Source organism: Aristolochia californica, unplaced genomic scaffold (genome assembly GCF_029961685.1).
Source record: "Aristolochia californica isolate CCGP_79_NKW_82.1479 unplaced genomic scaffold, dmAriCali1.0.hap1 SCAF_2, whole genome shotgun sequence".
NCBI classification, from domain to species: Eukaryota; Viridiplantae; Streptophyta; class Magnoliopsida; order Piperales; family Aristolochiaceae; genus Aristolochia; species Aristolochia californica.
The window spans coordinates 43,442,180-43,469,739 of NW_027181881.1; the positions used below are offsets into that span (position 1 = coordinate 43,442,180).

At 38.3% G+C, this 27,560-nt stretch overlaps 4 protein-coding genes across 9 annotated transcripts; 2 read left to right on the forward strand and 2 right to left on the reverse strand.

The window, feature by feature from the left end:
* The first annotated feature begins 2,078 nt into the window (after window positions 1-2,078).
* LOC137956713 (pentatricopeptide repeat-containing protein At2g22410, mitochondrial-like) lies at window positions 2,079-5,517 on the forward strand. Its single transcript, XM_068804304.1, has 2 exons — window positions 2,079-4,947; window positions 5,250-5,517. The coding sequence occupies exon 1, from the start codon at window positions 2,296-2,298 to the stop codon at window positions 4,033-4,035; it is 1,740 nt and encodes a 579-aa protein (XP_068660405.1). The 5' UTR covers window positions 2,079-2,295; the 3' UTR covers window positions 4,036-4,947; window positions 5,250-5,517.
* Window positions 5,518-11,700: 6,183 nt separating this feature from the next.
* On the forward strand, window positions 11,701-13,959 carry LOC137956320 (thioredoxin-like 1-1, chloroplastic). The gene is made up of 4 exons (XM_068803765.1): window positions 11,701-12,255; window positions 12,555-12,731; window positions 12,820-12,984; window positions 13,322-13,959. The coding sequence occupies exons 1-4, from the start codon at window positions 12,040-12,042 to the stop codon at window positions 13,586-13,588; spliced, it is 825 nt and encodes a 274-aa protein (XP_068659866.1). The 5' UTR covers window positions 11,701-12,039; the 3' UTR covers window positions 13,589-13,959.
* A 588-nt stretch (window positions 13,960-14,547) lies between these two features.
* On the reverse strand, window positions 14,548-19,344 carry LOC137954807 (transcription factor Pur-alpha 1-like). Of its 2 annotated transcripts, XR_011113121.1 has the most exons (6): window positions 18,581-19,344; window positions 18,444-18,491; window positions 16,077-16,217; window positions 15,755-15,997; window positions 14,972-15,583; window positions 14,548-14,696 (listed from the first exon to the last, which is right to left on the reverse strand). XR_011113121.1 is itself a non-coding variant. In XM_068801708.1 (5 exons), the coding sequence occupies exons 1-5, from the start codon at window positions 18,833-18,835 to the stop codon at window positions 15,431-15,433; spliced, it is 840 nt and encodes a 279-aa protein (XP_068657809.1). In that variant the 5' UTR covers window positions 18,836-19,344; the 3' UTR covers window positions 14,932-15,430. The 2 variants fall into 2 exon arrangements, 1 of the variants encoding a protein (XP_068657809.1); XM_068801708.1 differs by lacking the exon at window positions 14,548-14,696 and having other exon boundaries at window positions 14,932-15,583.
* Window positions 19,345-21,128: 1,784 nt separating this feature from the next.
* LOC137954806 (kinesin-like protein KIN-14B) lies at window positions 21,129-27,324 on the reverse strand. 5 transcript variants are annotated; one of them, XM_068801706.1, is made up of 14 exons: window positions 27,231-27,324; window positions 26,928-27,146; window positions 26,559-26,761; window positions 25,825-26,215; window positions 25,654-25,737; window positions 25,327-25,494; window positions 25,116-25,222; window positions 24,841-25,019; window positions 24,418-24,579; window positions 23,913-24,128; window positions 23,779-23,816; window positions 23,546-23,673; window positions 21,576-23,280; window positions 21,129-21,299 (listed from the first exon to the last, which is right to left on the reverse strand). In XM_068801706.1, exons 4-14 carry the CDS (start codon window positions 26,072-26,074, stop codon window positions 21,184-21,186), a joined length of 3,153 nt encoding a protein of 1,050 aa, XP_068657807.1. In that variant the 5' UTR covers window positions 26,075-26,215; window positions 26,559-26,761; window positions 26,928-27,146; window positions 27,231-27,324; the 3' UTR covers window positions 21,129-21,183. The 5 variants fall into 5 exon arrangements, with proteins under 5 accessions (XP_068657807.1, XP_068657806.1, XP_068657804.1 ...); XM_068801705.1 differs by having other exon boundaries at window positions 26,497-26,761; XM_068801703.1 differs by having other exon boundaries at window positions 25,825-26,761.
* Between the last annotated feature and the right edge of the window lie 236 nt (window positions 27,325-27,560).

Below are 27,560 nucleotides of genomic sequence, written 5' to 3' on the forward strand. Positions count from 1 at the left end.
CCAACCTTTCTTTCATATTGAGCCTCTTTTTAGTTTTTATTCGGCCAGACCGTTCCGACTGGGTCGCCCATCACTTGTTTGCCGTTTCATTACTTCCACGTTTCCTGTCTGTTTCTCTTCCCGTAATTGGACTCGGCATTCTTTCTTTCGGTCGAATTGAGTCGCATCGAACTCGGAGAAACTAGCCAAAAGCAGTCAAGATTCAAGGGAAGGGCCTGAAGCGACTCACTTTAGCTGCCTCGCTGCTCGCCAACGTCATACCACGTCAGCTCAGCCTAACACGGGAGGGAGCTCGACTCCTTTCCTTTTCGTCCCATTTATATAGAGAGAAAAAGAAAAAAAATACAGTTCGGAGTTTGGACAACGCCTAGGCGTCACTTAATACCTTTCAAAAATGGGTAAAAGTTTAAAGAAAGAAAACCAGATTAGATCAGAAGACTGTTTCTGTTACCGTTCCCCCTCCTTCACGACGAATTGAAACTGACGCCGATGCCATGGCGGAGGCTGAAAGCAAAGCTACCATTTCTATATCAATTAGTCATTAATGGAACAGAACAGAACAGAACAGACACCTCTGAACGCTTTCTTCCTCATCTCACTATTACTCAAACACCAGAAGCTAGCACCCAACCGAAATAACAAAGCCGATCAGCCATTCCAACGTTAATTTTCTTGCTTATATAATATGATCGATGCTGTCACTACCTTCCGCACCAGAATCCATAAGAAGACCGTGGGTAGTCTAGAAAGTCGTCTGTCTTATTCTAGACACACTTAAATAAGAGCATCCTTGTCAGCTTACTGAACGCTGAAAACGAAAAGGGAAGTTATTATTAGCATATCTGAGATGAAGAACATCGGGATTGGTCTACGTCTATGTCAATCTTTATGGACCTTCCTTGTAATTCCCCTTCTCCTACTAAAATTAGGTAAAGGTTTGGTGATAGAATATGCCCAACTCCGTCCTTATTTCATCTTTTCAACTAGGGACTCATTCGCCCATTTCCTGCCGAAAGCAACTCATGACAATCAACCTCCATTTCGTGGCATCTCTTCGGCCAAAAACAATTTCTACTCTCTCACTTCAAACTGGGTAGCGGGGCAACGCCGTTAAATACTCCCATTTTTTTATTTTTTATCAACTACCTGTTAAGTTGTGGAGTCTAATTAATATCTTAGTTTGCTGATTTCATACTAGTATTTCGGTTGCTTTAGTTTTCTCCTATCATTTGGGGTATAATTATTAGGGATTGATGATCATGAGAGAATGGTGTGTGCGATTTTCTCTTGTAAACTTTTTCTTCATCTCAGTGAATGATTGCAGCAACGGAAGACAAAACGTAGTCTCACCTTGAGGCAAACCTGTATAAATATTATGTTTTCGTATTTGATTATTTCACATACCTGAATCTTCCGCGGTTGAGATTCACAGACCTGGTTCCATAGACTACGTGTTCTATGATGGCACCACAGCCACTCCAAATCAAATATCAATCAACTATTAAATACCATGTATATATCTACTATCTAAACTAAACAGAATGATGATCAGACTGCATCTAGAAAGATTTCGAGGACAATGCTTAAAATGGATGGTTCAATCCTCTGGGATACTCACTCCGATAAGCTACAGATTATCGAGTCTCAACCATAAACTGATGTTTCTGAACCTCTCTTAACCCTGATCCTCTCCTCTTATCGTAGATTTCTACTTAATAAATTTGATCCTTTTCTGAAACAAACAAATAAACTTGTAATTAAGGTTTTAGTTTACTATCGGAAGCTCCGTCTGATTAGCTATTCTATCTCATGCTTCACAGTTGCTTTCATATAACTTTCAGGTACAGCTATTGTTGATGCGAAAGAAATGGCATAAGGTTTGATTAGATGGGCATAATGATGTGGCATGGGTCCGATTGATTCGATATGGCTAGCTAAACCAGGGGCTTCCGCACACCGCTTCAGATGTGGAACTCTTCCTCTTCTTCGTCTCCCTAGAGTCTAGATAGCAATTTCCAGACGTAAACCGGATTAGAGCAAGCTGTTGAATTACTCGTTATAATGTAGATGAGGACCCAATGTTTTCTGTAAATGATTGGGTAGTTGAACTTTATACAAGCCTCGTCAACTTGCTGAAGGACACGTTTATCTGGGAACAGCTCGAGATTCAAGTTATAGCCCCCAAGTCCAAATCTGTCTTCCTACTCTTTAGTCTCTCTTCTCTTCCATCCGTCTTATCGGAACGATTCTCTACCGTGTCCCCTCTGTCGAAGTTTTGTGGCCGGTTCCTAGTACATGGAGGCAATCAAAAAGCTCCATGGACGTCTCATTGTGACGGGATTATACAGAGATGCGTATTCCATTTCCAGAGTTCTGAGTTCTTATGCTATTTCTTCCGCCTATTTCAATGACGCACGTCTTGTTCTCCACCAAATCGAACAACCCCACAAGTATATTTGGAATTCCATGATAAGAGGATCGTCCCAAAGCGATCAACCTAACGAAGCCTTCTCCTATTACAATCAAATGCGCCAAAATGGGTCTGAGCAGAATCACTTAACATTCATCTTCATTGTCAAAGCTTGCGAACGTATTAAGCAGATTGAAGCCGGCAGACAGATCCATGGCCAGATCATTAAACTTAGCTTCCTCTCCCATCTCTTCGTTTCCAACGCTCTGATACATATGTACGCCTTCTGTGGTGCTCCGGAGCTTGCACGGAAGATCTTTGATGAAACCCCCGAAAGAGATTTAGTTTCCTGGAACTCCTTGATTTGTGGATACGGACAGAATAAACGGATGAGAGATGTTTTAGACCTCTTTGAAGCAATGCAGAGTGAGAATGTTATTGCTGATGCGGTGACTCTGGTTAAGGTTTTGTTAGCTTGCTGCCATTCGGAAGACTGGAACATGATGGATAAAGCTGTCAAGTATATGAGGGACAATAACGTGAAAATGGATATATACTTGGGTAATGCTCTCATTGATATTTATGGGCGGCGAGGATGCATTGAGTTAGCTAGGAGAACGTTTGATGAAATGTCTGAACGAAATGTTGTTTCCTATAATACTATGATTATGTCATGCACTAAGGCAGGGGAATTAGCTGCTGCGAGGAAGCTTTTCAATGAGATGCTGGAAAGGGATGTAATTTCTTGGTCGTCCATAATCAACGGGTACTCACAAGCCAAGCAATTTACCCGTGCCTTGGAACTTTTCAATGAGATGATGGTGGCTGAAGTTAAACCCGATGAGATTACATTGGCTAGTGTGCTTTCTGCTTGTGCCCATCTGGGTGCACTTGACATTGGAAAAGGGATCCATGATTATATTCGCAAAAATAACATTAGAGCTGATATTTATATTGGGAATTCTCTTATTAACATGTATTGCAAATCTGCTTGTATTGCAGAGGCGCTGGAAGTGTTTGAGGAGATGAAGCAGAAGGATACTGTCACTTGGACCTCTATAATATCTGGAATGGCTGTAAATGGCTTTGCTAATACTGCATTAGAGTTCTTTGGGCAAATGTTAGATGCAGGTATCAAGCCAAGTGGGCCGACCTTCATTGCAATCTTACATGCTTGTACCCATAATGGCTTGGTGGATGAGGGTGTTCAATATTTTCAAAGTATGAGGGAATACCGAATAGAGCCAGATATGAAACATTATGGGTGCATTGTTGATCTCCTCAGTCGGTCAGGTAAGTTGGAGGAGGCTTATAATTTTATTGAGAAAATGCCAGTAGCTCCTGATCCAGTCATATGGAGAATACTTCTCAGTGCTTGTAAGCAACATGGAAATGTTGAAATGGCTGAGATTGTCACAAAGAAACTTCTTTATATGGATCCAAGTAATAGTGGAAACTATGTACTCTTGTCGACAACATATGCAGGTGCAAATAGGTGGGATGAATCCATGAAGGTTAGGGACTTGATGGAGGAAAGTAACGTGCAGAAAGAAGCTGCATGTAGCTCTATTGGAGTTGATAGCAAGGCACAGGAATCCACTGACATTAGTCTTGTACCTGGATAAAGAGGTTCTATCTTCCCTCAGGTGCAAATGATATCAAATGGCCATTGTGGCCCACTCCAAGAAAATATTGCACCCACGGTTCTTCAGCATTTGATTTTATGATGGATGTATTTTGTGTTCATGCTGCAGCAGCAAAGTGCGTCATCCAGAATTGGCTATTGAAAATTATATACCATGCTGGGCCAACTTTTTTGATGAATACTCAGCAATAATCACATCATGTTGGAGTTTCAAAAAGTTAAAAGATGTTAGCCATCTCCTGAGGAGTTCATGTGTTGATTTCTCAAGTTGCTAGAACGTGAAGTTCTGATATTTCATCCCTGGTTTGAGTGGCTACAGGACCGTTGACATGGCTGAGATCGTTCTATTGCCATAGAAGCAACTGAAGGAGAAACTATAGGAAGCATGAATTCGATAATGCAAAATATTGATCAGGTCCTGGTGTACAAATAAGGGATAATTCTTTGCTGGGGCTTTATAACATTACTTGCTTTTACCCAAAATCTGTCAAACATCAACATTACCCCCTTATAGTACTGACCATGTATTAACTCAATGTTTCTTTATTGCTTATGCTTTGAGGAGATGTAGATAAAATAATTGGGATGTTAATCTACAGCTACTGGAGAATAGGAGACGGGCTTGAAAGCTAATCTCTTTGTTACCTTTAACCCAAAGCTTGAACGAAAGCAGTCAAGGCAGACTTCAAACACAAAGCATTACACCTTTTTTTTAGTAATCAGATTATCAATCAGTTTCACATCCCGATATCTCATTCTGATGGTGCATTTTCATTATAGGAAGAAAGAGTTCATAAAACTACAGCACTGAGAGCAGGAGAAGATCCCTTTCCGTGTCATCATCTAATGCCAAAATCCTACCATGACCGTGATGCTGAAGAGCAGCAATAAGGTAAATTGGCATCAACCATGCTAGATGATCTGCACGTAGGACGATAGACAATGTCATTAAGCTGTTAGAGGGCGACTTCCCTTTATAGTCAAAAGAATAAATTCTTTGTGAATGGTTATAAAATTATAGTTTTGCTTCGATGATCATATGTAGATGATTCTTTGTTTAACTGTATGCGGTTGGAGTATCATCTTATATAAATCCAAAAATGTTATGATAGTTTTGAGTCCATCACTTGGATCTGTCAGAGTGGTTCAAGTTCCTGATAGTTGGTGAGATTTTGGTGTTATGTGCAATAACAGGGTTAAAAAGCTAGGTGCAAAAGAGAAAGCAGATTACATATACTCCAGCAAATTCAAGCCCGGGGCAATGCAGCTTGCGTGAATAAAATGATCAGATGAGGAGATTTTATCAAAGGGGAAAAGTTTATTCTGTTGTAACCTTGTGGCCAAAAGATTTCATCAATGACCAGGTGTGAATTACCATGAGACTTTTAGCCCAGTTGTTAAGACCACCACCGTGAGACTTGTACTTAGTATTGCAGTTAGCTATGGTTGGTCTCGTCGTCAACTCAATATTAACAATACCATTCTTCAAGGCCGGCCCTCAAAACATGTTTATATGGTATAACTTTTGGGCTTTGTTGATTCCGATCATCCAGCATATGTTTGTAAACTTCATAAAGCTATATATGGTCTCAAACGGGCTCCACATGCTTCGTATTAGGGGTGGCTTCGAACTGAGCCGGTTCACGAGCCGCTTGAGTTCGGCTCGGTTCGATTCGTTATATATCGAGCTCGAGCTCAGAAATAGGTTCGTTTAGATTAACGAGCCGAGCTCGAGCAGAGCCAGGTTTGTTTTAACGAGCAGCGATTCGGGAATCGGAGGGAGTTCTAAAAAAAAATTCAGGAAAGAGAGTCCCGTCTCTTCCCTTCCGTCCTGCCATCTGGGAACCCATACTTCTCTGCCATTTTCTGCCATTTTCATGCCGTTTCAACATGATTTTCTCGTAGAAATCACTGTCCGTCAGCGGGTATTCATGGAGCGACTTTGGTCTTCAAATCCCTCGTTCTCCCTCTCCCTCTCCGATTCCTCAATCTCTGTCAAAGACTTCGATTTTTTCATCTTCCTATGCCATTTCTTCCTCTTCTATCTTCTTCCTCTTCGATTTCTTTATCCGAAGTTCTTCCTCGACGACGAACGAAAGCCACGGTCTGATGGGAGGTAAGATTTTTATTTAATAGTTTTTTTTTGCATCGCCGACCTAACCCTACAAAATCTCTAACTCTAGTGTCGTTTCAGCAACGATCCTTCATTCTTTGAAAGGTTTTGGAGATAACCCCAAACGGCGAACACTCTCTATTTCTATAAGTATTGATTTTTTTTTTCATTTTTATCTTCTGTACGTTTTCTTCCTCTTCGATTTCGGTGTTGATTTTTTTTTTCATTTTTATCTTCTGTACGTTTTCTTCCTCTGTGATTTCAGTGTTGATTTTTTTTTTCATTTTTATCTTCTGTAAGTCTAGTTAGCCTTTGGTTGACATGACTCTGGGGTTCATTGTATATGTTCCAGATAAAGTTAAATACATCATTTTAATCATTTTTTACCTTTTTTTCTCAATCAATAAGTTTATCTCGTATCTGTTTTCTATCATGTGGTTTTTTTTATGCATGAAGAAAATTTAGCAGACCATGTAGTTGATTATTATCTTATTACTCACAGGCCTAAACTTTGACCTTCCAATTTCCACCTATATTGCTATCAGCGGTATTGGTTTTAAATGCATAAAACTTTTGTTCTCTCTTAAGAATCTATTTAAGCTGAAAATGATCATTCATCATTTGCTCGGCATTGCATTTTGTACTGTCGTCATTCATATGTTGTCCTACATTTGGTATCCTATACGATTTTCCTGTGGACAAAGTCTCAAAGCCTTTCTTCTAGTCACAATATGTGGATTATCAACATTTTCAATGTACAGTGCACATCTACTTTTGCTAGTTCACTACTTATATTGATCTTTGTTCATATAGATTGTGTCCATATTAATTATATTTTATTTGGTAGTGGATTTTTTTATCCAAAATGCAATGATTAGTCTTTATCTTTTTTCTGCAGCTTCTATTGTGACTTGGTTCTGTTTTTTTTTTTTTCAATAACTTGAGAGAATTAAAATTACGATAACATGCTCTTTGAAGCAATTGTGTAGACAAAAATCATGTCCTAACTGCAAAACTGTAAAAAAAAACCTATCTGGTATGATCAGAGCTTGTTCTTTCTTCACGTGTCTTTTTCTTATTCCTATGGAACTCTTCCTATTCCTAAATATAATATTGTAGTCCATAAAACAACCATAATAATTAAATTGTTGTTTACCAAAACAAAACTTTTTTTTATGCATATGGAACTCAACCCAATTATGTTATGTTAGACTAGTAACAAGTCTAGTAAGCATGTATTCATCATACATATTAGATTAGAACATTTCGGAATACAGTACATAATTTTTATTTTTAGACCCAATATTTTGTTGAATTGATATGTTAGATACAGATGGATGTAAATTATCTCTCTTTTTTGTAATCGATTTTTATCCTTCCTTTTCGATTTCTTCATCCAAAGTTCTTCCTCGTTGACGAGATGAAAGCGACGGTCCGACAAGAGGTAAGATTTTTATTTAATGTTTTTTTTTTTTTTTTTGTCGCCGACCTAATCCTACAAAAATTCTAACTCTCGTTTTGTTTCAGCAGTGCTCCTTCATTCTTGGAAAGGCTTGAACACACACTTTCTGTTTTAGTAAGGTTTGAATTTTTTTTTCATTTTTATCATTAATTTTTTGGTATCGAGGTTGAATTTCATCAGAATATTAGAAGAAAATGTTGGTGTGCTTATTTCTTTCTCTTAGAAGTTTTTAAATTTATATATAAAAAAAGATCGGTATATTGGACTGGAAACTATTGGGTACAGGGCTACAAGCTCAAAGAGACCCCGCTGCATTGAAAGACAAGGGTCGTTCCCGATCGTCACAATGTCACGTACCTTCCTCTAAGAATAGACAAGTATCTTAAATTATGTGTAGGATCTTTGTTGTTTGGATAACTTTCTTTTCTCTATGTTTTTAATTTGTAATTTTGTTCTTTTGTAGAAGTAAGAATGTCAATACCTCCTCAATTGACATCAATAATTAACACTAGTTCTAGTGTGGCCATAAATAGTGACTCAACTCCACCAGAGGACGAAGGTAATACTACCCATACTTCAAAAAGACAAAAAAAGTCTCATGTGTGGTTGGAATTCAAAGAAGTATCACTTAATGGTACAAAAAAGCCTCAGTGTGTTCATTGTAAAATCAATTTGAGTGTTATTAATAGTGGAGTGACCACACATATGAGTCGATATTTGAAACGTTGCACTAGTAGAAAAGTGCCAATGAGAAAACAAAAAACCTTAAACTTTCAACCAGTGGGAGCGGGGTCTAATGTTGATCAGAGTCCATCTGGACTTCCCTTTATGGATTTTGAAGGAAAATATGATCAAGCTCAAATGAGAGTACTCATTGCTCATTGGATTCTTATGCATGAATATCCATTCATGATAGCAGAAGAAGAGGGATTTAATTTTGTAATGAAGATGAAAAATATGAATTATGAGAAAATATCCCGTAAGACCATTAAGGAGTGTATGGAGGTGTATGAGGCAGAGAAAAAGAAATTGAAAATTTTGTTAAAAGAGATTAACAAGATTAGTTTTACCACGGATCTTTGGAAGTCCCAAAATCAAAGATTGAATACATGGTTATTACTGGGTATTTTATTGACAGTAATTGGAAGCTACAAAAACGAGTTTTGTACATGTTCCTCCTCCTCGTTGTGGCGTTGATATACCAGATGCTATTTACAAGTGTTTGAAAAAGTGGGAGATCAAAAATAAAGTTTTCAGTATTTCAGTTGATAATGTTGCATATAATGATGTTTGTATCAGAGTTTTGAAACAAGATTTTTCAAGGAAAAAAAATTCGGTGTGTTGTGGAAAGTTGTTTCATGTACGTTGTTGTGCTCATATTTTGAACTTATTAGTCCAAGATGGTCTTGTTCAGACTAATGATATCATTGATAATGTACGTGAAAGTGTCAAATTCATAAATCTATTTGAGGCTAGATTTCACACTTTTTTTGAAATTGTACAACAATTAGAACTTGGTGAAAAGAGGTTAGTTATTGATTGTCCAACTCGTTGGAACTCCACTTATGACATGTTGTCTTCTGCTTTAAAATTCAAATATGCATTCTCTAGATTTAAAGTTAGAGAACCAACTTATGATTGTTTGCCAAATTTTGATGAATGGGAAAATGTTGACATGGTGTGTGAGATTCTAGAAGTTTTTAATGCAGTTACTAATATAATTTCTGGGAGTGAATACCCTACTTCTAATTTGTACCTTAGTGAGGTATATAGGGTAAAAGAAGTTCTGGATTTTCATTCTACAAATGAAAATATTTTCATTACGACAATGATTAGTAGAATGAAAAAGAAATTTAAGAAGTAGTAGGGTGAATGCAATTTATTGATGGTTGTTGCTTTAGTTTTGGATCCAATGGTCAAATTAAAGTTGATCGAAATGTATTTTCGAGTGATATATTCTAAGGAGGAAGTTACAATGAATATAAATTTAGTTTGACGCACCTTATATGAGATCTACGATGAATATGTATCCTTATATAATGTGGATATTAGAAATGAAGAAATTGTTTCAAGTACTAGCTCTTGGGTGTTTCCACAAGTCATAGGTCTTCATCAAGTTCAGGTTGGTCAAAGTTAATGAATTATATGAAACAAAAGGATGTAGTTAATTCACCAAGGTCAGAATTGGAAATTTATCTTGAAGAAGGTGTATATAGTTGTGAGGAAACTTCACAATATGATTTTGATGTTTTAGAATGGTGGAAAGTGAATCATATGAAATTTCGGGTATTATCTAAGATGGCAGCAACCATCCTTGTAATTCTCATATCCACAGTAGCTTCAGAGTCTACATTTAGTGCTGGTGGTAGAGTAATAGACTCATATCGTTCTTCCTTGGCACCAAATACAGTTCAAGCTTTGATTTGTGGTAGTGATTGGGTTCGGGTTCTTCACGGTGTAATGAAAAATCAAAAGGTGAATTTTTTTGATTAATTATTTATTATGATATTTTTTTTTTTTTTTTTTTTTTTTTTTATGATTACAGCCTGAGAAGAAGAGTGTAGAGATAATGCTACTAGCTACATGATTTTTCATGTTTCTCTCATCATGGTAATTTTAATATTTTGAACAATATTAAGTAACTAGTAGTGGAAGAATATTTTTTTATCTGACAATAACTAATTTTATTTTTTTGTTTTTGTTATAGGTGGGGAGGTTTTGCTCATACAAGGACGTACATTATTTTCTAGCGTTAAGAGAAACAACTATAGTTTGTAATTTTATAATAGATTTATAGTTTTTATTTGGGTGATTGTAAATTGATAGTGATATTTCATTTAATTTTGTTGTGTTTGATTATTGTATGGAGTTTATTTATAATGTTATGCAGTGTATGGAGTGTTTAGACTATTTTATGGAGTGTATAAACAATTTCATGGAGTGTTATGGAATGTATAGATAATTTTATGGAGTGTTTATGGAGTGTTTATGCAGGTACTATGTATATTGATTATGCCCAATTTTAAGTAGAGGTCATACCGAATTTTATACAGGTATTATATACATAAATTATGCTCAATTTTAAGAAGAGGTTATGCCCAATCTTATACATGTATTATATATATACACGTTATGCCTAATTTTATGTAGAGGTCATGCCCAATTTTATGTAAAATGTATGTATAATTTTATATACAATTTATTTGATATATATTTTTTAAAAATTTTTAAATGTATGTTAAGGTTCGAGTTCGGCTCGAGCTCGATTAAAATTTTTGGGCTCGAGCTCCATAAAAATTTGAGGCTCGAGACGAGGCTCGACTCGAAATATTTAAATCAAATTCGACTCGAACATAAACAGGTTCAGGCTCGGTTCGGCTTGGCTCAATGTCACCCCTGCTTAAAATTACGGTATTTTATTTCTTGGAGTTCAAAGAAGCAATACACTATTGTTTGATCTTTCTAGAGGCAAAATATCGATTTGTTACTAAACTACTGCGGACCAACTTCTCTTAAGAAAAGTGTAATTATTTTTGTATTGACTATGAGGGAGCCGAGCATTTGGATGGCTCGCGAGGTACACTTGGGTTCCGGTAGAACAGGTGGCAGCAGACAGAAAAGGATCTTAAGAGAGGTTGGTCTTTCACTTAACAACCGAGCCGAATTAAAGATAATGTAGGGCCCACAGCCTTTAGGTAAAAGTCGTGGTCTCTTTTTCTTTATTTTTTGGCTTTATAGTAATAGGAGTAGGAATATACGAGATAAAAAAAAGTAATTTTAAATTCCTAAAAAAAAGCTATTGTGGATAATGAATCAGAAATAGGAGAGGAGAGACAGTGAAAGGACGCGTGTGAGGGGCGACAACTGCCACGCTCGACGCGGTTTCGCCGCTTATTCTATCTCTTACCTTCTCCACCACCCCCGTCGATATCCTCTTTCTACGGATAAGACTATAATATCTTCTATCTTATTGATTTTGTGTAATTTCCCATAATTACTCGCGACCAGATTTTACAAACGTGGGGTTGAAAGGGAAAAAATCAAACTTTCCGGCGAGATTTCTGACTAGCGATTAAAATTTAAAGGTGGCCGCTGGCCTCTGTGAATTCTGGTACTTTCTCCTGTTATCAACTCTGTTGTTTTGGGAATTTGGACAATTTTTATTTATTTTGAATGTCTTCCTAATCTCTATCCTCTACAAACCATCGAAGATATATGTGAATGGAAGCCTCGTGGCCTTTTCCAACTGCTCTTTGCCTCTCCTACGCAAAGCCATAAAATTCCCTTCTCTTTCTTCCGTATACGCGCTTTCCGTTCCCTTCTCCCCAAACCTCTCTCCCAATTACACACCTTTGTTCCGTCGCTTTCCTTTATCTGCTTTTTTTCGCTTAGAGTTTTTATCGGCATCCATGGCGGAGCTGCTGACCAGAAGCAATCTCCTTCTGCCCTCTGCTCGTACCTCTCTATCAGTTTCTCCCCACAGATCTTCGTCTCGGATTGGGTTTTCTTCTCCTCGCCTGCCTTTCAGATCGTCCTCCTCTAGCGATCTGCATGGCCAGAAATTAGTTATTTACAGAGACCTCTCAACATCCTCCCAGGGATATCTGCAAGCTTCGGGTGCCCAGGTTTGAATTATTTTATCTGGATCATGGTTTTAACTTTTAAATTTTTAGAAATTCACAAGTCTTGCGTTTTCCTTGCCAAGAAAAAAACAGATATATTAAAAATCCTCTTTTTGTTCTAGAATTTATTTTCCGTCTATGCTAGCACAAACGAGATAGGGAAATTTACTTATTCAGTTTTTTTTTTTCCAACATATAAGATGGTAATAAAATGGGGAAATAATCCATCTTTTTAAGGATTGCCTTTGATTTGTGGGCTATAATTCTGATATATTTTTGGGTACTTTCCTCCGTTCGTACAGATGAGCCTTGTTATCGGTAAAGCACAAAGATGGTGGCAGAAAGTGCTTCAGCCGAATATGAAAGAAGTAGAGTCCGCCCAAGATCTTGTGGACTCGCTCTTAACTGCGGGAGATAAGCTAGTCATTGTTGATTTCTTCTCTCCTGGATGCGGAGGCTGCAAAGCGCTTCACCCGAAGGTTTGTTAGTTACACTTATCATGTATACCAAGAATATGTCTTAAAGGACGACGAAGACAATGAAGGCATTTTGTTCCTTGCCCTGCAGATTTGCCAGTTTGCCGAGCAAAATCCTGAAGTTTTGTTCCTTCAGGTGAATTATGAGGAGCATAAATCCATGTGTTATAGCCTTAATGTTCATGTACTTCCCTTTTTTAGATTCTACAGAGGAGTTCAAGGTCGGCTTTGCAGTTTCAGCTGTACAAATGCTACTGTAAGTCCAGCTCTTTTTCTTCCTTCTGTTTATTATTAGGTACCCTTTTTAGATACCTTTTGCGTTTATCCCCTCTTTTTGTTGCATGAATTTACTAATTTTTTAGGTTCATCTGCTTAGATAGGTTGACATGGAATAACTTTGGTAGGTTCATCTTTCTTGTGTAGCTTTTTGGAATTTGATGTTAGTTTTTCAAATTTTCTGTACTAGTTTTGTTTAGGATCTTCCTTGTTTGAAGTTTAAACTAGGTTCTGGTGCTTTCTGGTGCTGTGTTGAAGCCTTGGGGGGTCTCCGCTTCTCTCTGTTTCTCTGATCCTTCTCTGATGTTACTCCACAGATAAAGAAATTTAGAGCTGCACTGGCCAAGCACAACACTGATCGTTGTGGCCTGGGGCCTGCCAAAGGTCTTGAGGAATCAGAGCTGTTAGCCTTGGCTGCCAATAGAGACCTCTCCTTCAGCTTCACACCGAAAACTGCTCCTGCTTCCCCCGAGGAAGCGGCTGAAAAATCTCTTGCAAGTGCCCCCAGAGTGGCGCCTCTCCCTTCGATCCAAAGATCCACTCAGGAGTCGGAGGATAAAGCTCTGATTGCAGCTGGGAGATAATGAAATGAATCAAGCGCGTGTGGAAGCAGTACCCAATTCCTGTACAAATTTTAATTTCTTGTTCATAGTTTGCTGTGCGTTGAGAAGAGGATGTTGAAGTTCTCTCCAGTGTGTATGTATTATCTTGCCCTACGCTGGCGGGCTTGTGGGTTTTTCATGTCTAAGCCTGCCGCCGGTGGCGATGAGACGAGGTAGAGAGAGTCTAGTTTGCCTAGAGAGAGATCAGGGGTGAAATCTCCTCAGTCTAGTTTGCTTTTATTTTTCTTTTTGTTTTTTATAAAGGGCATCCGTTTAGCTTGCTCGTTTGCTTGGATTCATATGTTGTATGTGAAAAACAGTATTTTCAGATGATAGTGCGATTGACGGACTCATCTTTAGTGGTTTCCATGCATCATCATCAGTCAAGATATGTTCTCATTTCCGTATTTTCTGCCGGGATCTTAGGCTGGAATAGGTTCTGGTGACGCCAGCAGCCGCTGGAAATAGGTTTAGTTTCTTGTGTTTCCTTTGTTTCCACGTCAATGAATCTAAAAAATATAAGTTTGATCTATTTTAGTATTAGCTTCACCAGGTTGGACATCAAGATGAGGAAAGAGGAAAAGCGGACGAGGCCTGCTTGTGAGCGACTCAAAAAGGAACTAACGTGGCTGAAGCGCAGAGGAAGCAAACGAGTAAGTTTTGTCTGCTTCCCCAGCATCTTCTTCAGACTCCAGAATCTTCTTGTATCGGGCTTGTGGAGGACAAAAGCACACACGGGGAGCCTACCAGGTTTCTCTTTCGTACACTGCACTTCGTCCGCTTTCACTGGAGCTTCGATTTGGTTTCTTTTGTCGTTTAGAATTTGGGTCTTTGGGCCTGGGTTCAAGTTTTTACCTATTGTTGATATCTTCCTTTCTCCCTTTTGTTTACTCTGCCCCATCAAAGACAACAAACCAAACAGTAGCCTGATCAAGTAACAACTGACAATTAATCAGAGCACCAAGTTCTATTTGGAAATATATAGCAGCTTATGAATGCTTCAGTAATTTGACGAATTCAATAAGTAGGCTTTGTTCTACCAAGGAGTCGACGCACTCTACCAGAGCAGCTTGTCCACATCAATGATCCTCTGCAGTGCGGTTTCAGTTCATAGGAGATCAGAGTACTGTGTAAAGATGCATAGAAAAACAAATATGTACAAAAAATAACTACAACAATCCCTAAATATTACTAGAATTATACTATGGGAAAAGATTATAATAAGATTCCTTAATGTTAGTTTCTAATCTTTAAAGTATTACATAGCATTTATATGTGATTGATATTTAAAATAAATAACAGTAAAATAGTGTATTATTTAGTATATACATAGATGTCGGGAAATCGATTCCATCAATCACGTACTTCTGCGTCATTCTTCAACAGATGTTAAGGCACCCAGAAGGTTATCAGATCATCGCCCTTCTTCTCATGTCCACAGAGCTGGTACATTTGATTAACATGCTTTGGTGGTGCTCCAGGAAAGGGGTGCTCGGTTTTTTACTCTGTTTAGGTTTCCGGAGGACCAGCCCTTAAAAAAGAACCAAAAAAACTGAAGCAGAAAGGATCAGAGTTCACTGATTACACCGGATGCGACTTTTTTATACCAATGGATGCAAGAATTACAGAATGTCAGACATGTCTTTCTATTATTACGTTCCAAAATGAAGTAAACAGCTCGGATTTAGACATCAATTTGGAGAAACTAGATTATTTCTATCGAAATAAAAAAAGAAACAAACGACAGAGACAGACCTTATCAAACCTTCAACTATTTAGAGACTGTAAGCAAACGCGGATTTGAAAAACTGCAACCCAAAAGGTTCACCTTTGTGTCGGCTCCACAGTCCGCACACTTACTCCTGTCATTCCATCTGTCCGGTCTTTCGTTATCTCCACAAAATGGCCCAACATCTCGTAGAACTGCTTCAATCCAGACAAGGGCAGAATTATTGAGGAGCGGTCAGACCCGGCCACCTGTAAACAACAAATTCATAGAATAAAAAACAAGGATTTCAAGGAAAAGTCTCCCCTGACAAGTGGGAAAACAACGAGTTTGTCCCCAGAACTTGCATTAAGAAATTATATTTAGATTTAAGACATGAGGCGGTTGTAGAACATTGTATAATTTATTTGGAGCCAACTCACCTCAGAGATCTTCAAGAAGTGGCCTCGATTGTTACTCCCCAGATCAAAGAAAAATCTCTTTTGATCAGCTCTGATTACTTTTGAAATCACCATTTGTCCAATTTCATCCTGTGGGGGTAATTCAACGGACCTATCAACATTCAACTCAGCTGAGGCGGCATTCTGACTACTGTGGCCTGAAATGAACCCAGCCCCGACATCATCCGAAAGACCTGCAAGCCCCTCTGAAGGCTCGGAGTTTTGCTGTTACGAAACAGAATAACTTCATAAGAAATGAGAAGCTAAATCCTAACGTGAGTCATTTTCAATAGAATAGAACTACCTGAGTGGGAAGAATGAAGAGTCTAGCAGCTTCATAAATCTCTGCTAGAATGTTTCTGAAAGCAGCCCATCCTTCATCACGGGTGCTTCCAGCAGGCACAATAATTGTACTACGGTTTCTACTGACTGATGCCTCGGACACCTGAATCAGTATTTGATCACTGGTCAACGACTTCAAAGGTTCCTTAGAGAGTAGCACTTGATATCCATACACTGAGGGAAGAGAAAAAACGGCTTCCTAACCAGAGTAACAGAAATAAAATACTTTGTTGAAAGTTAGTGTTTTGATTTAAGGAGTAAGTGCTGCATCTACCTAGGGGAATGAGAGATGGCAAACTGTCAGCATTTTAGTTCTTATATTGGACCTCTATTAAAAGTCATGATTGTGCATGGAATTGATAGTATTCAGATCCAAGGAGGAGCTGTTTTGGCATCTCAAATGGCTAATTACCCAAAGGATTCAAACGGACTTCAGGCTCGAGGCAATGAAATCTAAACACCAAACCCTAAAAACTGGACCAGCAATTGAAGCAGAGGGGTTGCTGGTTCAGCTTCAACCAGTTGAACCAGGTTCCACTGGTTGAACTGGGATAATGTTGTTATATGTGATCAACTTTAAAATTTTATTTTTATAATGTTATAGACCAAAACTTTTATACGTTTCCATGTGTTCCTTGATTGTTACACAATTTTCAAGAATAGTGCAGTCGTTCGAGACCTCAGGGGTCATGAGTTCAGTCTTAAAAATCTACTCTTTTGAATTACTCTTTTTGAGTTACATCTCAATTTAAAGAAAAAAATACGAAAGAGGGTAAGCTCAAGTAGACTGGACCACTCAGGTCAAGCAGGCTGGTCAGTTTTGGGCCATCCTTGCAACAGTAAGAATCCAAAACACCAACCAGCTGATGAAGTTCAGTTCTCATAATTGGCTTGAACATCAAAAAGGAAAGTTTGTATAAAAAAAACTTCAATACCATTCAGATATTTCTATTTTTTTATCACACTCATTCAAATATTACTCATTATATCTAGAGATTATATCATGGATCATGCGGTATGATAATGTGTTTAAAAGGTCTCAAATTCATGGCCTGTTCCAAGGTATAGTTATGATGACTATAATTTTTAATACACTAAATAGGGAGACCAAAACCATTGAAAAAACACTATCCAGTGTGGAAAAATTGCTGAAAAGAAGAAATAAAGAAAACAACCATCCAAAATGCAGATTAGTTTCCAGTTGCAAATATCAGCATTTCAATTATCGTCTATCATATTTAAAGGCAAGGGTTTCGAAAAGGATGTTTATACATCCTTCAGTTGTGGAAGAACATACAGCACTCGACTCATAAATTTTTGTCACAACCATCATGTATTACAACTTTAGTGAGTATAGTAGCTCACATTTGAAAATTTGCCCCAGCGTGACCAGTCCTCTGCCAATTTGAAATGTTTCAGTAGCTTCTAGACCAATTTACCAGGAGGAACGTGTGGCAAGAACAAGAACACAATATTCTTCAAAATGAGATCACGAATCTCTTTAACTTTGAACTTTAATTGAATGAAAAATCCTAAGCTCATCATATGCCCAACACCCATCCTAAATATGCCAAAGTAGCAACACATGAAAAGGGAGTAACAGAACTCAGCCATATTGCTGTAGCAGCCTTAATTTGTTCATATCTAAGTATTGATTTGTCCTTGATCCAGGAGAGAACTAAAAATTATTTCTCAATCATGTTGAATAGCGAGTAATATACAACGATTAACCAAATCTATTAGTCCAGCAGGTTTACTTCTTGCATCAATGTGTATGCATGATGTCAATTCTCTCAGTTCATGGAGAGAAGTTCAACTGTCCTTATCAAATAACAATAATAAAATGTAAGCAGGCAATCAAGGTAATCTAACACCAACACACCAAAACAAGTAGATGCCTTTGCTAAGGTAACCTTAGGTACAAGAGTTCAAGAAGAGAAAAGTACCAGTAGTAATGGACCTAGCAACTAGTACATGCAATTTTCTGACTTTCTTTTTTGCTTCCTCTGAGTGGATTACTCCTCAACTATCTGACAGTTTTGGAGATAAAAAAAAAAAGATTACTTTTTTCCTTTTTATAATAGACTGGTTTAAAAGAGAATTTGTTCCTAATAACATAAGTGAGATTACAATAGAAGTTGTTCATTGGTGCTTGGTCTGTAGGCATTAACGCATGAAGATGAGGGCAGAGAAATTAACTAAAAGAATCCTCTTATGAGCCCCATTAAACTAACTTCTCAAATAAAAATGAACACCCGAAACAATAATGAACGTATTACAGTTCAATTAAATCTTTGGAAACGGCAAGTAAATGATATAAGACATATACCTTAAGAAAGCGGCCCCTTTTGTTCTCACCAATGTCAAAGTAAAACACCTGAAACAAAATTGGATGGAATGAATTCACGGATCTGAGGAAATGAACCGTAAAGAAGCACAACAAGGAAGGCCTCAAATCTGACAGACCTTCGTGTCGAGCTGCAATTCCTTGCTGAAAACGTCCTGTTCGTCGGAATTGACGTAATAATTAAAGAGATCCAAGAAATAAAAGATGCCGCTGACAGGAACTATGATGGTGGATCTGGTAGCGGAGGTTTTCTCAGAGATCTTGAGGTAGCGACCGCGAGGATTCTCCTTGAGGTCGAAGTAGAAGAGTTTGTGTTCCACCTGTAGGGTCTTACACAGCAGCTCCACGTCGTTTCCGCCCGAACCCCCCTCCATTTCCTTCCAACCGAGTTTTTTTCTTTGCCTCTTTTTTTTTTTTTCTTTTCCACCTCGAATCAAAAACCCCACCAAGGCCGCCTCTCTCTTTTGTAATTCCGCAGCCGCATTAGATTCAGATTTGATTTACAGAAACGAATAAATTGAGAGAGAAGCCTAACTATACCATGGTATCGGAAACAGAAAATGAGGAAGAATCAGAATGAATTGATCAAAAGAGAATTGAGAGAGGAAGCGAGAGATCTGAAAGTTTAAATGCTGGGGAGTTATTATTTATTTTATTTTCTAATAATACAGCTTGTCCGATAATATATTTTTCTCACCCTTTTTTTTTTTTTTGGTTGTTGTTGTTGATTGAGGGACCAAGGCGGATGGGATAGGTAAAAAAACAAATGAAAGAAAAAAAAGGAAAAAGTAGAAGAAAATGGACAGATGAAATGAAACTAGGGTTAGGGTTCGGAGGGAAGAAGTAAGGAGTGAGGGAGACGGGGATTCTGTTCATCCTCATTTAAACATCTTCCTCCCTAACAACTCGATTTTTTTACGCCGCCTGTCCGCCGCTAACATCTTGTGGTTCGTTACTGCGTGTTCTACCTTGGACACTCCATCAGACTCCGCAGTAAAACAAGGTAACAGCCTCTCCGCTCCCAACGGTAAAAAACATAAACCCTATCAAAGATTCAAGAACCAGCGGTGAAATTTTTACTACTCTTTACCTTTTGAATTACTGTACAATTATCTCATCCAATGTTAGTTAGCTCCGAATGGCCGCCATTCACCCTCAATGTAAACAGAGGCCCTCCTCTGTCTTCCGGATAGTCTGCCCATGGGGGGCCTCATGGGAAGACGGTAAGGGACGCTCCGTTTCGGGCATGCCCCTCCCACATTTCAAACATCGTGTGGAGTGGAAAATGGAGTTGAGGCCTTGTTAATGCTCTTAAGGAAAGTTGGGAGCAAAAATATGGCTACTTAATAAATAAATTTAGATGTAGTCCTGCCTCATACCAAGAAATTCCTTTCATAAAAAAGATGATTAATCGTTCATACGAGGTCGAATGATTACTAATGAATTGTAACATGACATGATATGCATTTGATGAATAACTGCCACCTCTGTTGGGCTACCCAATGATTAAATCTACCACGAATCTTATCATCATCCTTTCCCGTAAAGATCTTCTTTTCTGTTTCGCCTTCCTCCAGACTCAAGACTCTACTGCTCTACTAGCAGTGCTGTACCTTCAGACACGTTTGACCAAGCTTATGGGTTCGTGGTTTCCAGAGGCCTTGATGATCAGGACAATCTTCTCCTCAGCAGGTTCCTTGAAACATGCGGTTCGTTCGCTTTCACGCATTACGATTTCTCGATATTTACCTGCAAATTGCAACCTGATATCTATCTTTACAACCCTATGACAAAGATTCTTTCTCAGACAGAGTATGCGCAAGAAAGACGCTATTCTTTTGAACAACAAGCTTCATATCCTCAGATTCAGGCCGGACACTTACTCGTTTCCGTTTGAATTGGAAGGCGTCATTTTCTTAACTGCACTAGAACCGGAAGGGAGATTCACGCTCAGGTAATCCATATTGGGTTTGATTCAGATACTCATGTTGCGACTGGTTTGATGTTTAGATGTGCTAGACTTGTAGGATTAGTTGTGGATGCACGCTATGTTGATCTTCTTGGACATGCTGGCTTCTTGGAAGAGGCACTGGCATCTTATTGAAGTTGAGCCCATAATAGTGGAAATTATACCCTTTTATCTAATACTATGCAGCACGTGAGAAATGGGAGGCAGTGGGAAAGGTGAGGAAGATGAGAGAGTGGGATGAAGAAATCTCCTGGGCCAATGGCGTGGTTCATAATTTTATAGCAGGAGATAAATCTCTTCTGCAACAAACTCAGATTTATGAAGTTCTTTATGTGATAAATTACCAGTGAAAGTTGGCTGGTTATGTACTTCAGATATGGCAAGGGCCACTTGATTTAGGTGAGGTTTAAGGATACTAATTTGTGAAATTTCAACAGTTTAAAAAGATATACATAATGCTAAAACATCTTCAACTTGCTCATGGAAAGATCACAGACACTGAATACTGGTCTAGAAATGCAAGGATGCTTTATGAGAAATGACCTCAGTTTTATTGAAACATGTCAATTTTGCTGGTAAAGCGTATGTACATTTCTTGATGGACTAACAAATACAAACCCAGACGGGGTAGAGACAAGATAGCAGAGTTGATCCAGCTGTCTTTACTTAGACACATCCACCAAACTGTCTAGTTCTAACAATCATTTCGTAACTTGATACTGAAATCCACTCCTTCATTCCACTGGGAGCCCCTTAAAGCACCAATGCATGGAAGAAGTCATCTCGAAGCCCTAGTGTCTGAATGCCTAGTCCAAGAAATGCACAGGCACAGAACTTTTGAAACATTCGCATGAAGAGAAGACATATTCCTGACCATGAAAGCACAAGAATAGATTGTGAGATTAGAGAGAAGAATGCTTTTTTTGTAAATAATAATAAAAAAAAGTTTCTCATGCTGATTCTGAGTAATGGATTCCCCACATGAGCCCAATTGTGTTGGTATTTACTTTACAAAGTGGATAATTGTTTAGTGAAACAATCTTATAAAACTGTCACGATGTTAGCAGGAACTTTTTGAGGACCATTATCTTTCTTTTCAGGTGTGCGAGTGAGTTATTAACTGTAAAACAGTCTCAAAGGATTACCTTTATTTTGGTTCTCCTCAGCAAACACAATGGGAACGAGAGTAGGCACAAGATTATCCTTCAAAGCCATATCTCTGTGGTCCACAAATAAAGCTCCTCTCTGAGACTGCATTAACTGTGCACAGTCTGTTTCACCATAGGCTGTATATTTTACAGAATCACATAAACCTCCTTTCTCACCATCTTCACTTAATTGAAGAGCATCTGATAGATAAGATTGTCCAGTTGCCAGAGACTTTTCACAATCAACATTAGTTTCATGGGGTTCAATCAGGTCCTTCTGCGTTTCCATTAAAATTTCATCTCTCCCAACTGTGTTCTTCACATCCTCGAGTAAACATCTATTTGAGGCTTGCTCAACTAAGCCAACTCCATCAGATAAGTGACCTATCACATCATTGTTGTTGAACTCTTTCTTGGTAAAATTATCATCAGTTCTTTTGGCCCCAGCCATATTTGAATTTATAACATTAAATGAATCCTCCAAAGGTGTACGGGTTTGGTCCATAAATAAAGCTCTTCGAGACTTCATCAAGTGTAAGCAAGGTTTTCCAAAATCATCTGTATATTTAGCATTATCTTGTAAAGTTCCAATTTGACTGGCTGGCTCAAATGACACAGATATCTCGTCATTTCTGTCAATTTCATGGGTTTGAGCTAGGTCACTGAGCTTTTGCATCACAAGTTCATCCTTCTGAAGTGTGTCATTGGAATATATGTCCTGACTCAACAAATCTTTCACCATTTTCACTGCTGGCATGGGCCTGCTCCCACACCCCAGTATTGCGTTGCTGTCTAGTGAACTTGATGTAGGAGAACTCCCAACTCTGCCACCTTCATGGGGTAGCTGTGCTGTCTTATGCAAGTTATCAAGCCCATTGTTCACAAAATCATCATAATATCCTTTGATGCTAACTATATTTGGATACATGGTACTATCATATGGGTCAGCTGCTTTTGCATTAACAGTTTCGCAATTCAGTACATGGCTTCTGTTTATTTCATCTGGCAAGGGAATGGCTGGAAGCCGCTTACTTTGATGATTGTGAGTGCTGGTTACCTTGTTCTTATGAAGCACTACCCAATTGTCAAGGTTCAAGCATTTATCCATGACGATCTTACTTTCCAGTTTATTTTTCTCCTTTCTGATGCTTTCATGGCTTGAGTAAGAGATGGAACTACTTAAACTGCTTGGGGCCTTTCCCTGCTCTTGGAAATCAACCATTTTGATATATCCAAGCACATCATGGCAAAACTCTGTCCCATAATCTGCACTGTATTTGGAACTAAAGCTCAGAGCATCAGAGCCATATTCCGACTTTGAAATGCCATTTATTGGGAAACTGACTGATTCGGCTCGAAGAGATGAAGCCTTTCTCCTTTTTGTAGGAAGTGGCTCTCCGTTCTTAGTACTTTCAACAGATTTGTGTGCTTTGCCAGATTTCTGTCTACTACAAACTGTTGGCCGCATAAACCTTGGCAGCTTCAGTCTTTGCTTCCTTTTCTCTGAATTTGGTTTTTGCTGTTCTTGTAGTTCCTGTGGAACTTTCAGATGCTCACTGACTAAATCATCTGTACCTGTTAGATGTTTTAGTTTCTCATTCAGCTTGACAATATCTTCTTTAATGTCTTGGCGTGAATACTCAATTTGTTCGACCTTCCGTTGCAGCTCAGCCATTTTAACTTCCTTCTTTGCCCTTACTTCCTGGTAACCAGCAGATTTTTTCAACCATTAATACTCGTAATTATGAATTAAAGACTTTCCAATGAGCAGCATTTTTGGGAATCAGTAGGTGCATCCCAGTTGACATGTTGGAAAACAACAAAACATGCAAATACAATTAAATATTTACTTAAGAACTGTAATACAATCATGATGACCAATGGTTATAGAATAATAGAATCATGGCCAAAGAGGAATACGATGTACAGGTAGGTAGTTATTGGGAAAATAAAAGGAGAAAACTAACAGCTGTTTCCATCTGCCCCAGTTTAATGCTTCTGACCCTCGCTGCAAAGCCCAGAGAGCAAATACTCTCACACAAATCTTCTTCATTAGGGCTGACATGAACCAGCATTAAGGTTTTTGAACCCTCTCCTGTAAAAGAGTCAACCAAATATGAATATGATTTTTTTAGAAAAGAACAGCTAACACATCACATTCGTCTAGTGAACCAAGTCAAAAGAGAGAATGAAAACTTACCAAGAGAATCCCTGAGGACTTGTGTCAGCTTGCTGTTCCTGTTATGAGAAATTTCAAGTTTACTAGATTGTATGCATCCAAGTCAATGGGGAAATATTTTGATAAAAAAAAAATGATAGAATCAACAATGGTACCGGTAGGGAACATGAGGTTTTTTTCTTTGGAGCGCACTAATTACATCGCCAAGGGCAGAGAGTGATAGATTAATGGCCTTCCCTTCTTCAAGTCTTCTCCCTTTTGCTTGTGTCTTTAGCAACCTTTCACTTCCTCCAAGATCAACCATCCAGATTTTACTTGTTTCGGTTTTTTTTTCCGCAGCATTAAAACAAGTTACCAATATGCGTATCAAACTGCAGAAATCAAATAACAACATTAAAACTAGTAATCGACTACTAAACTAGTCTGAAACAGAACAATGACAGAAAAGAGAAACAGAGACTTCTGGTAGCAATGCATTGAAGATCATAGCTGTCCTAGGACAAGGTTGCATAATATGCTTTTAAGGTTGCTACATGTATTCTTATCATGAAGTTTTAATCCATAAACAATTCCTAGGAGAGTATGGACTAGGCAGTACCGAACCCAAACTTATTTGACTAAAATAAAAAGAAAGTAAAATAAAAAGGTGTACATTTCTACCAGTGAGATCGACTTGATGTTGCATTTGAATTGGTTGAAGCAGTTGATCGGAATCGACTGCCTGATCTGTAGAGTTTCTTTGCCTGGTTGGAACTGCTTACTACGATTGCAGCAAGGTTCTCAATCTCAATGCCTCCAGAAGGATCCATTTTAATCTGTAGGCTATGGATAAAGATAAGTAATTTAAGATTCATTGAGACTTGTAAAGAAAAAAGAAAAAAAACTCACAGAATTATGATGCATCATCTAATCAAATATATATGTTTTTAACATTTTTAGGTAAATGCACTCTGCATATTATTCCTTCAGAGGTGCATAACCCAATGTAATGCATCTCTGATGTTTTCTCATGCTTCTGATGCAAATTTGTCTGTCTCTTAAGCTTTCATGAAGCTATCAAGTAATCATGAACTTCATACTAACCAGTGTGAAGAGGGATCTGTTATTTTTGCTGTTTGTGGGACAAGCAGATCCCGGAGATTTCCCATGTAAATCTCAAGCATGCTAAAAATGAAGTGGAATGAGTGGTTGCTCTCTGAGGCTTGCTTAAACAACAACTCCATTGCACGTGGCACTACCCCTGGATAATCTGGTTTTCCCTCCTAAAGGTGCAAACAAACATGTTGAAGTTGCATTAAACTACGTAACAAAGATCAAAACAGACTGATATAAATTTCTAGCTTGTTGGAGAATTTGACCATTGTAAAAGTTTTCCCAGTGCCAGTTTGACCATATGCAAAGATGCAGACATTGTAGCCATCCAGGGCTGACTTTATCATCGGCTCGACCTCAGAAAAGACCTCATCTGAAAATTTTCCAAGTAAGAACAACTTTGGTGATTGGTAAAATCTTTTTCTTCATGATAATGATCTAAAATCATTCACTTATAGAACAATACAATTCTTGCACCTTGAGTAGAATCTGGATGGAAAACCTTGTCAAAACAGTAGCATTTCTTCTTATTCTCAGCAAATTTCAGAAACACATTACTGGAGTCTGTAACTACCACAGGTCCCCTGTATCCACTTTTCTCTCCTGCGAGGATAGGCCTAACACGGCAGAAAACACGAATATTGCCTGTAAAGAAAGGACTAATGTGAATTTCTTTCTGAGGATTCACTGGATTAGTACACAAAGTCCACCTATTTGATGTTTTCAAAAGATGGATAATAGCCTTAGACTGGGTTGTATTTTGAACAAGAATTCTGGAAACTACTTAGGGTTTTAGTTGAAAACCTTTTAAATACAGTAACTCATTCAGTGCCTGCTTCCTCTGTAAGTTCAACTCATTAAGACGGGCATTGAGTGCAGCTAGATCATCTATAAGATAGAGGATAAAACTACTGAGAAAATCAATTTAATTTGTGATTCTAAAGATTCAAAGAATATAAAACTGAAAAATGTTACCATGAACTTTTGTGATAGCTGCTCCTACATCAGTGTGTTCTTCATGAGATGCATCCACCTTGTTGGAGTTAGGGCTACGTGTAAATGAACGAACAGATGGTCCGTCAGATGGTAGGGCCTTGATTATGTGACAGACGGATTCAGCCCAAGTAGACGTTAGATATGTCTTGAATCCTCTAAGAGACTGAATGGACTGTGCAAGAGTCTGAATATACTTCCTGGATTGGCGTCGCTCAAGGACATAATCCATATTGCTCCAACACTACATCAGATGTAACTACTCAACTATTTTACCAACTGAAGTTTTTCAAACAAGTATAGATTAGGATCTCCTTTGTTTGAACAGCTACTGTTTTTGCCCTGCTATGATCAGTCTCTATCCTGTTTAATCCTGAATCAGTACAAACACAGTATGATAGTTATACAACCTCTGGCCTCATTTGGACTAAGCAATTTGTGATAATCAAAAAAGTTGTACAAACAATAGGAAAAATGGAAAGTTTGTGGAGAGAAAAGACCCAGGGATTCGTTGTTTTTTACTTAATGGTGTGATATTGTGGAGTAACCCCGCAAACGTAACCAAAATCCAAAAGATGCTTATCAAGATTAAGATGAAGTTAAAACTGAGCTATGGAAATGCAACTCAAGTAGGACCAAGCGTTGGGTTTTTACTGCAAATATAATAAGATAAAGCACAGCCATAGAAATGCAACTCAAATTGGACCATGCATTGCCTTTCCATTGCAGAGAGAAACAGAGAACGATATCCTGAAATCTCCCGGTTCAACTTTCAAAGCATAAGGCATGAAGATAACACAACCAATAGAACTGCCCATCAGATTTTCCTGAAGAAAAATGAACTGAAGGTGTTCCACAGCCGATGCTGTTAGAGCACAAATTCGTGGCCTTCCGCTTCATTCAAATATTTCAGCTCAGACTGTAAAACAATTAAAACCGCGTAAAGAAACAAAACAGATGTCAGAGACTCATTAAGAAAGAAAATCTACAGCTGAAACAGCAGTCTCCCGTATTATGATCTTCTTTTATTCTATATTGAATAATTTTAGCTGAGAGGACAAAGAAAGAAAGAAACTGTAGCCAACCTTCAGAGTTCATAAACCTCTACAGAAGACATCCTCTTCATCAATAGCCGCCCGCCAGCGGAGAAGCCAGATTCTACTCTGACTAGTCCATTGCTCTGTTTCCTTTTCTTTTTGTCGATAAAGAAATAAGCTGAAGGAGAAAGAGGACGTGAAGGCAGCTCTCTGGTTCCCCTAGCAATCAAGAACTTCCACCGGGAGACTAGGAAAAAAGCCTGCAACCTACTGAAAACCATTCTTTCTTTATACACATTTCTTTGGAAACATCAAGCGCGGTAACCACGAGAAAAACAATATTATTCTCACCAGTAACTACTGTCTTGAGCTGGTTCTGTAATCTGGGTCCCCTCAAAAGTTTCTTCAGATATTCCAGGCAAGAATTTGACGAAAAGAATAGAAAAGACGGGATTCACTGAGTAAACCAATTCTTATTCTCATGTATAAGAAGGATTTCGCCTTGAGCACAAATGGGTTTGTCGAATTGAACTTTAATCCGCGAGAGTGTAAAAAAGTAAATATCTATGATATATTAAAGTCGACGTCACGGATGGAAAAAGGTTGAAGCCATTGAAGTCTGGCAGGAGGCGACGTCAATTGTCATGTCATTTGTATCTATTTGCGAGTCTTGAATATAAT

Coding starts and splice junctions, on each gene's coding strand:
- LOC137954807 (XM_068801708.1), bottom strand. CDS start 18,835: ATGGAGGGGGGTTCGGGCGGAAACGACGTGGAGCTGCTGTGTAAGACC. Junction 15,998..16,076: donor TCTTCATTCTTCCCACTCAG/GTAGTTCTATTC, acceptor GTTTCGTAACAG/CAAAACTCCGAGCCTTCAGA. Junction 15,584..15,754: donor ACTTCTTGAAGATCTCTGAG/GTGAGTTGGCTC, acceptor TGTTGTTTACAG/GTGGCCGGGTCTGACCGCTC.
- LOC137956320 (XM_068803765.1), top strand. CDS start 12,040: ATGGCGGAGCTGCTGACCAGAAGCAATCTCCTTCTGCCCTCTGCTCGT. Junction 12,256..12,554: donor TGCAAGCTTCGGGTGCCCAG/GTTTGAATTATT, acceptor CCGTTCGTACAG/ATGAGCCTTGTTATCGGTAA. Junction 12,985..13,321: donor TCAGCTGTACAAATGCTACT/GTAAGTCCAGCT, acceptor GTTACTCCACAG/ATAAAGAAATTTAGAGCTGC.
- LOC137954806 (XM_068801706.1), bottom strand. CDS start 26,074: ATGGATTATGTCCTTGAGCGACGCCAATCCAGGAAGTATATTCAGACT. Junction 25,020..25,115: donor CTGGGAAAACTTTTACAATG/GTCAAATTCTCC, acceptor TTGCACCTTTAG/GAGGGAAAACCAGATTATCC. Junction 23,281..23,545: donor TGGGGCAGATGGAAACAGCT/GTTAGTTTTCTC, acceptor GCTGGTTACCAG/GAAGTAAGGGCAAAGAAGGA.
- LOC137956713 (XM_068804304.1), top strand. CDS start 2,296: ATGGAGGCAATCAAAAAGCTCCATGGACGTCTCATTGTGACGGGATTA.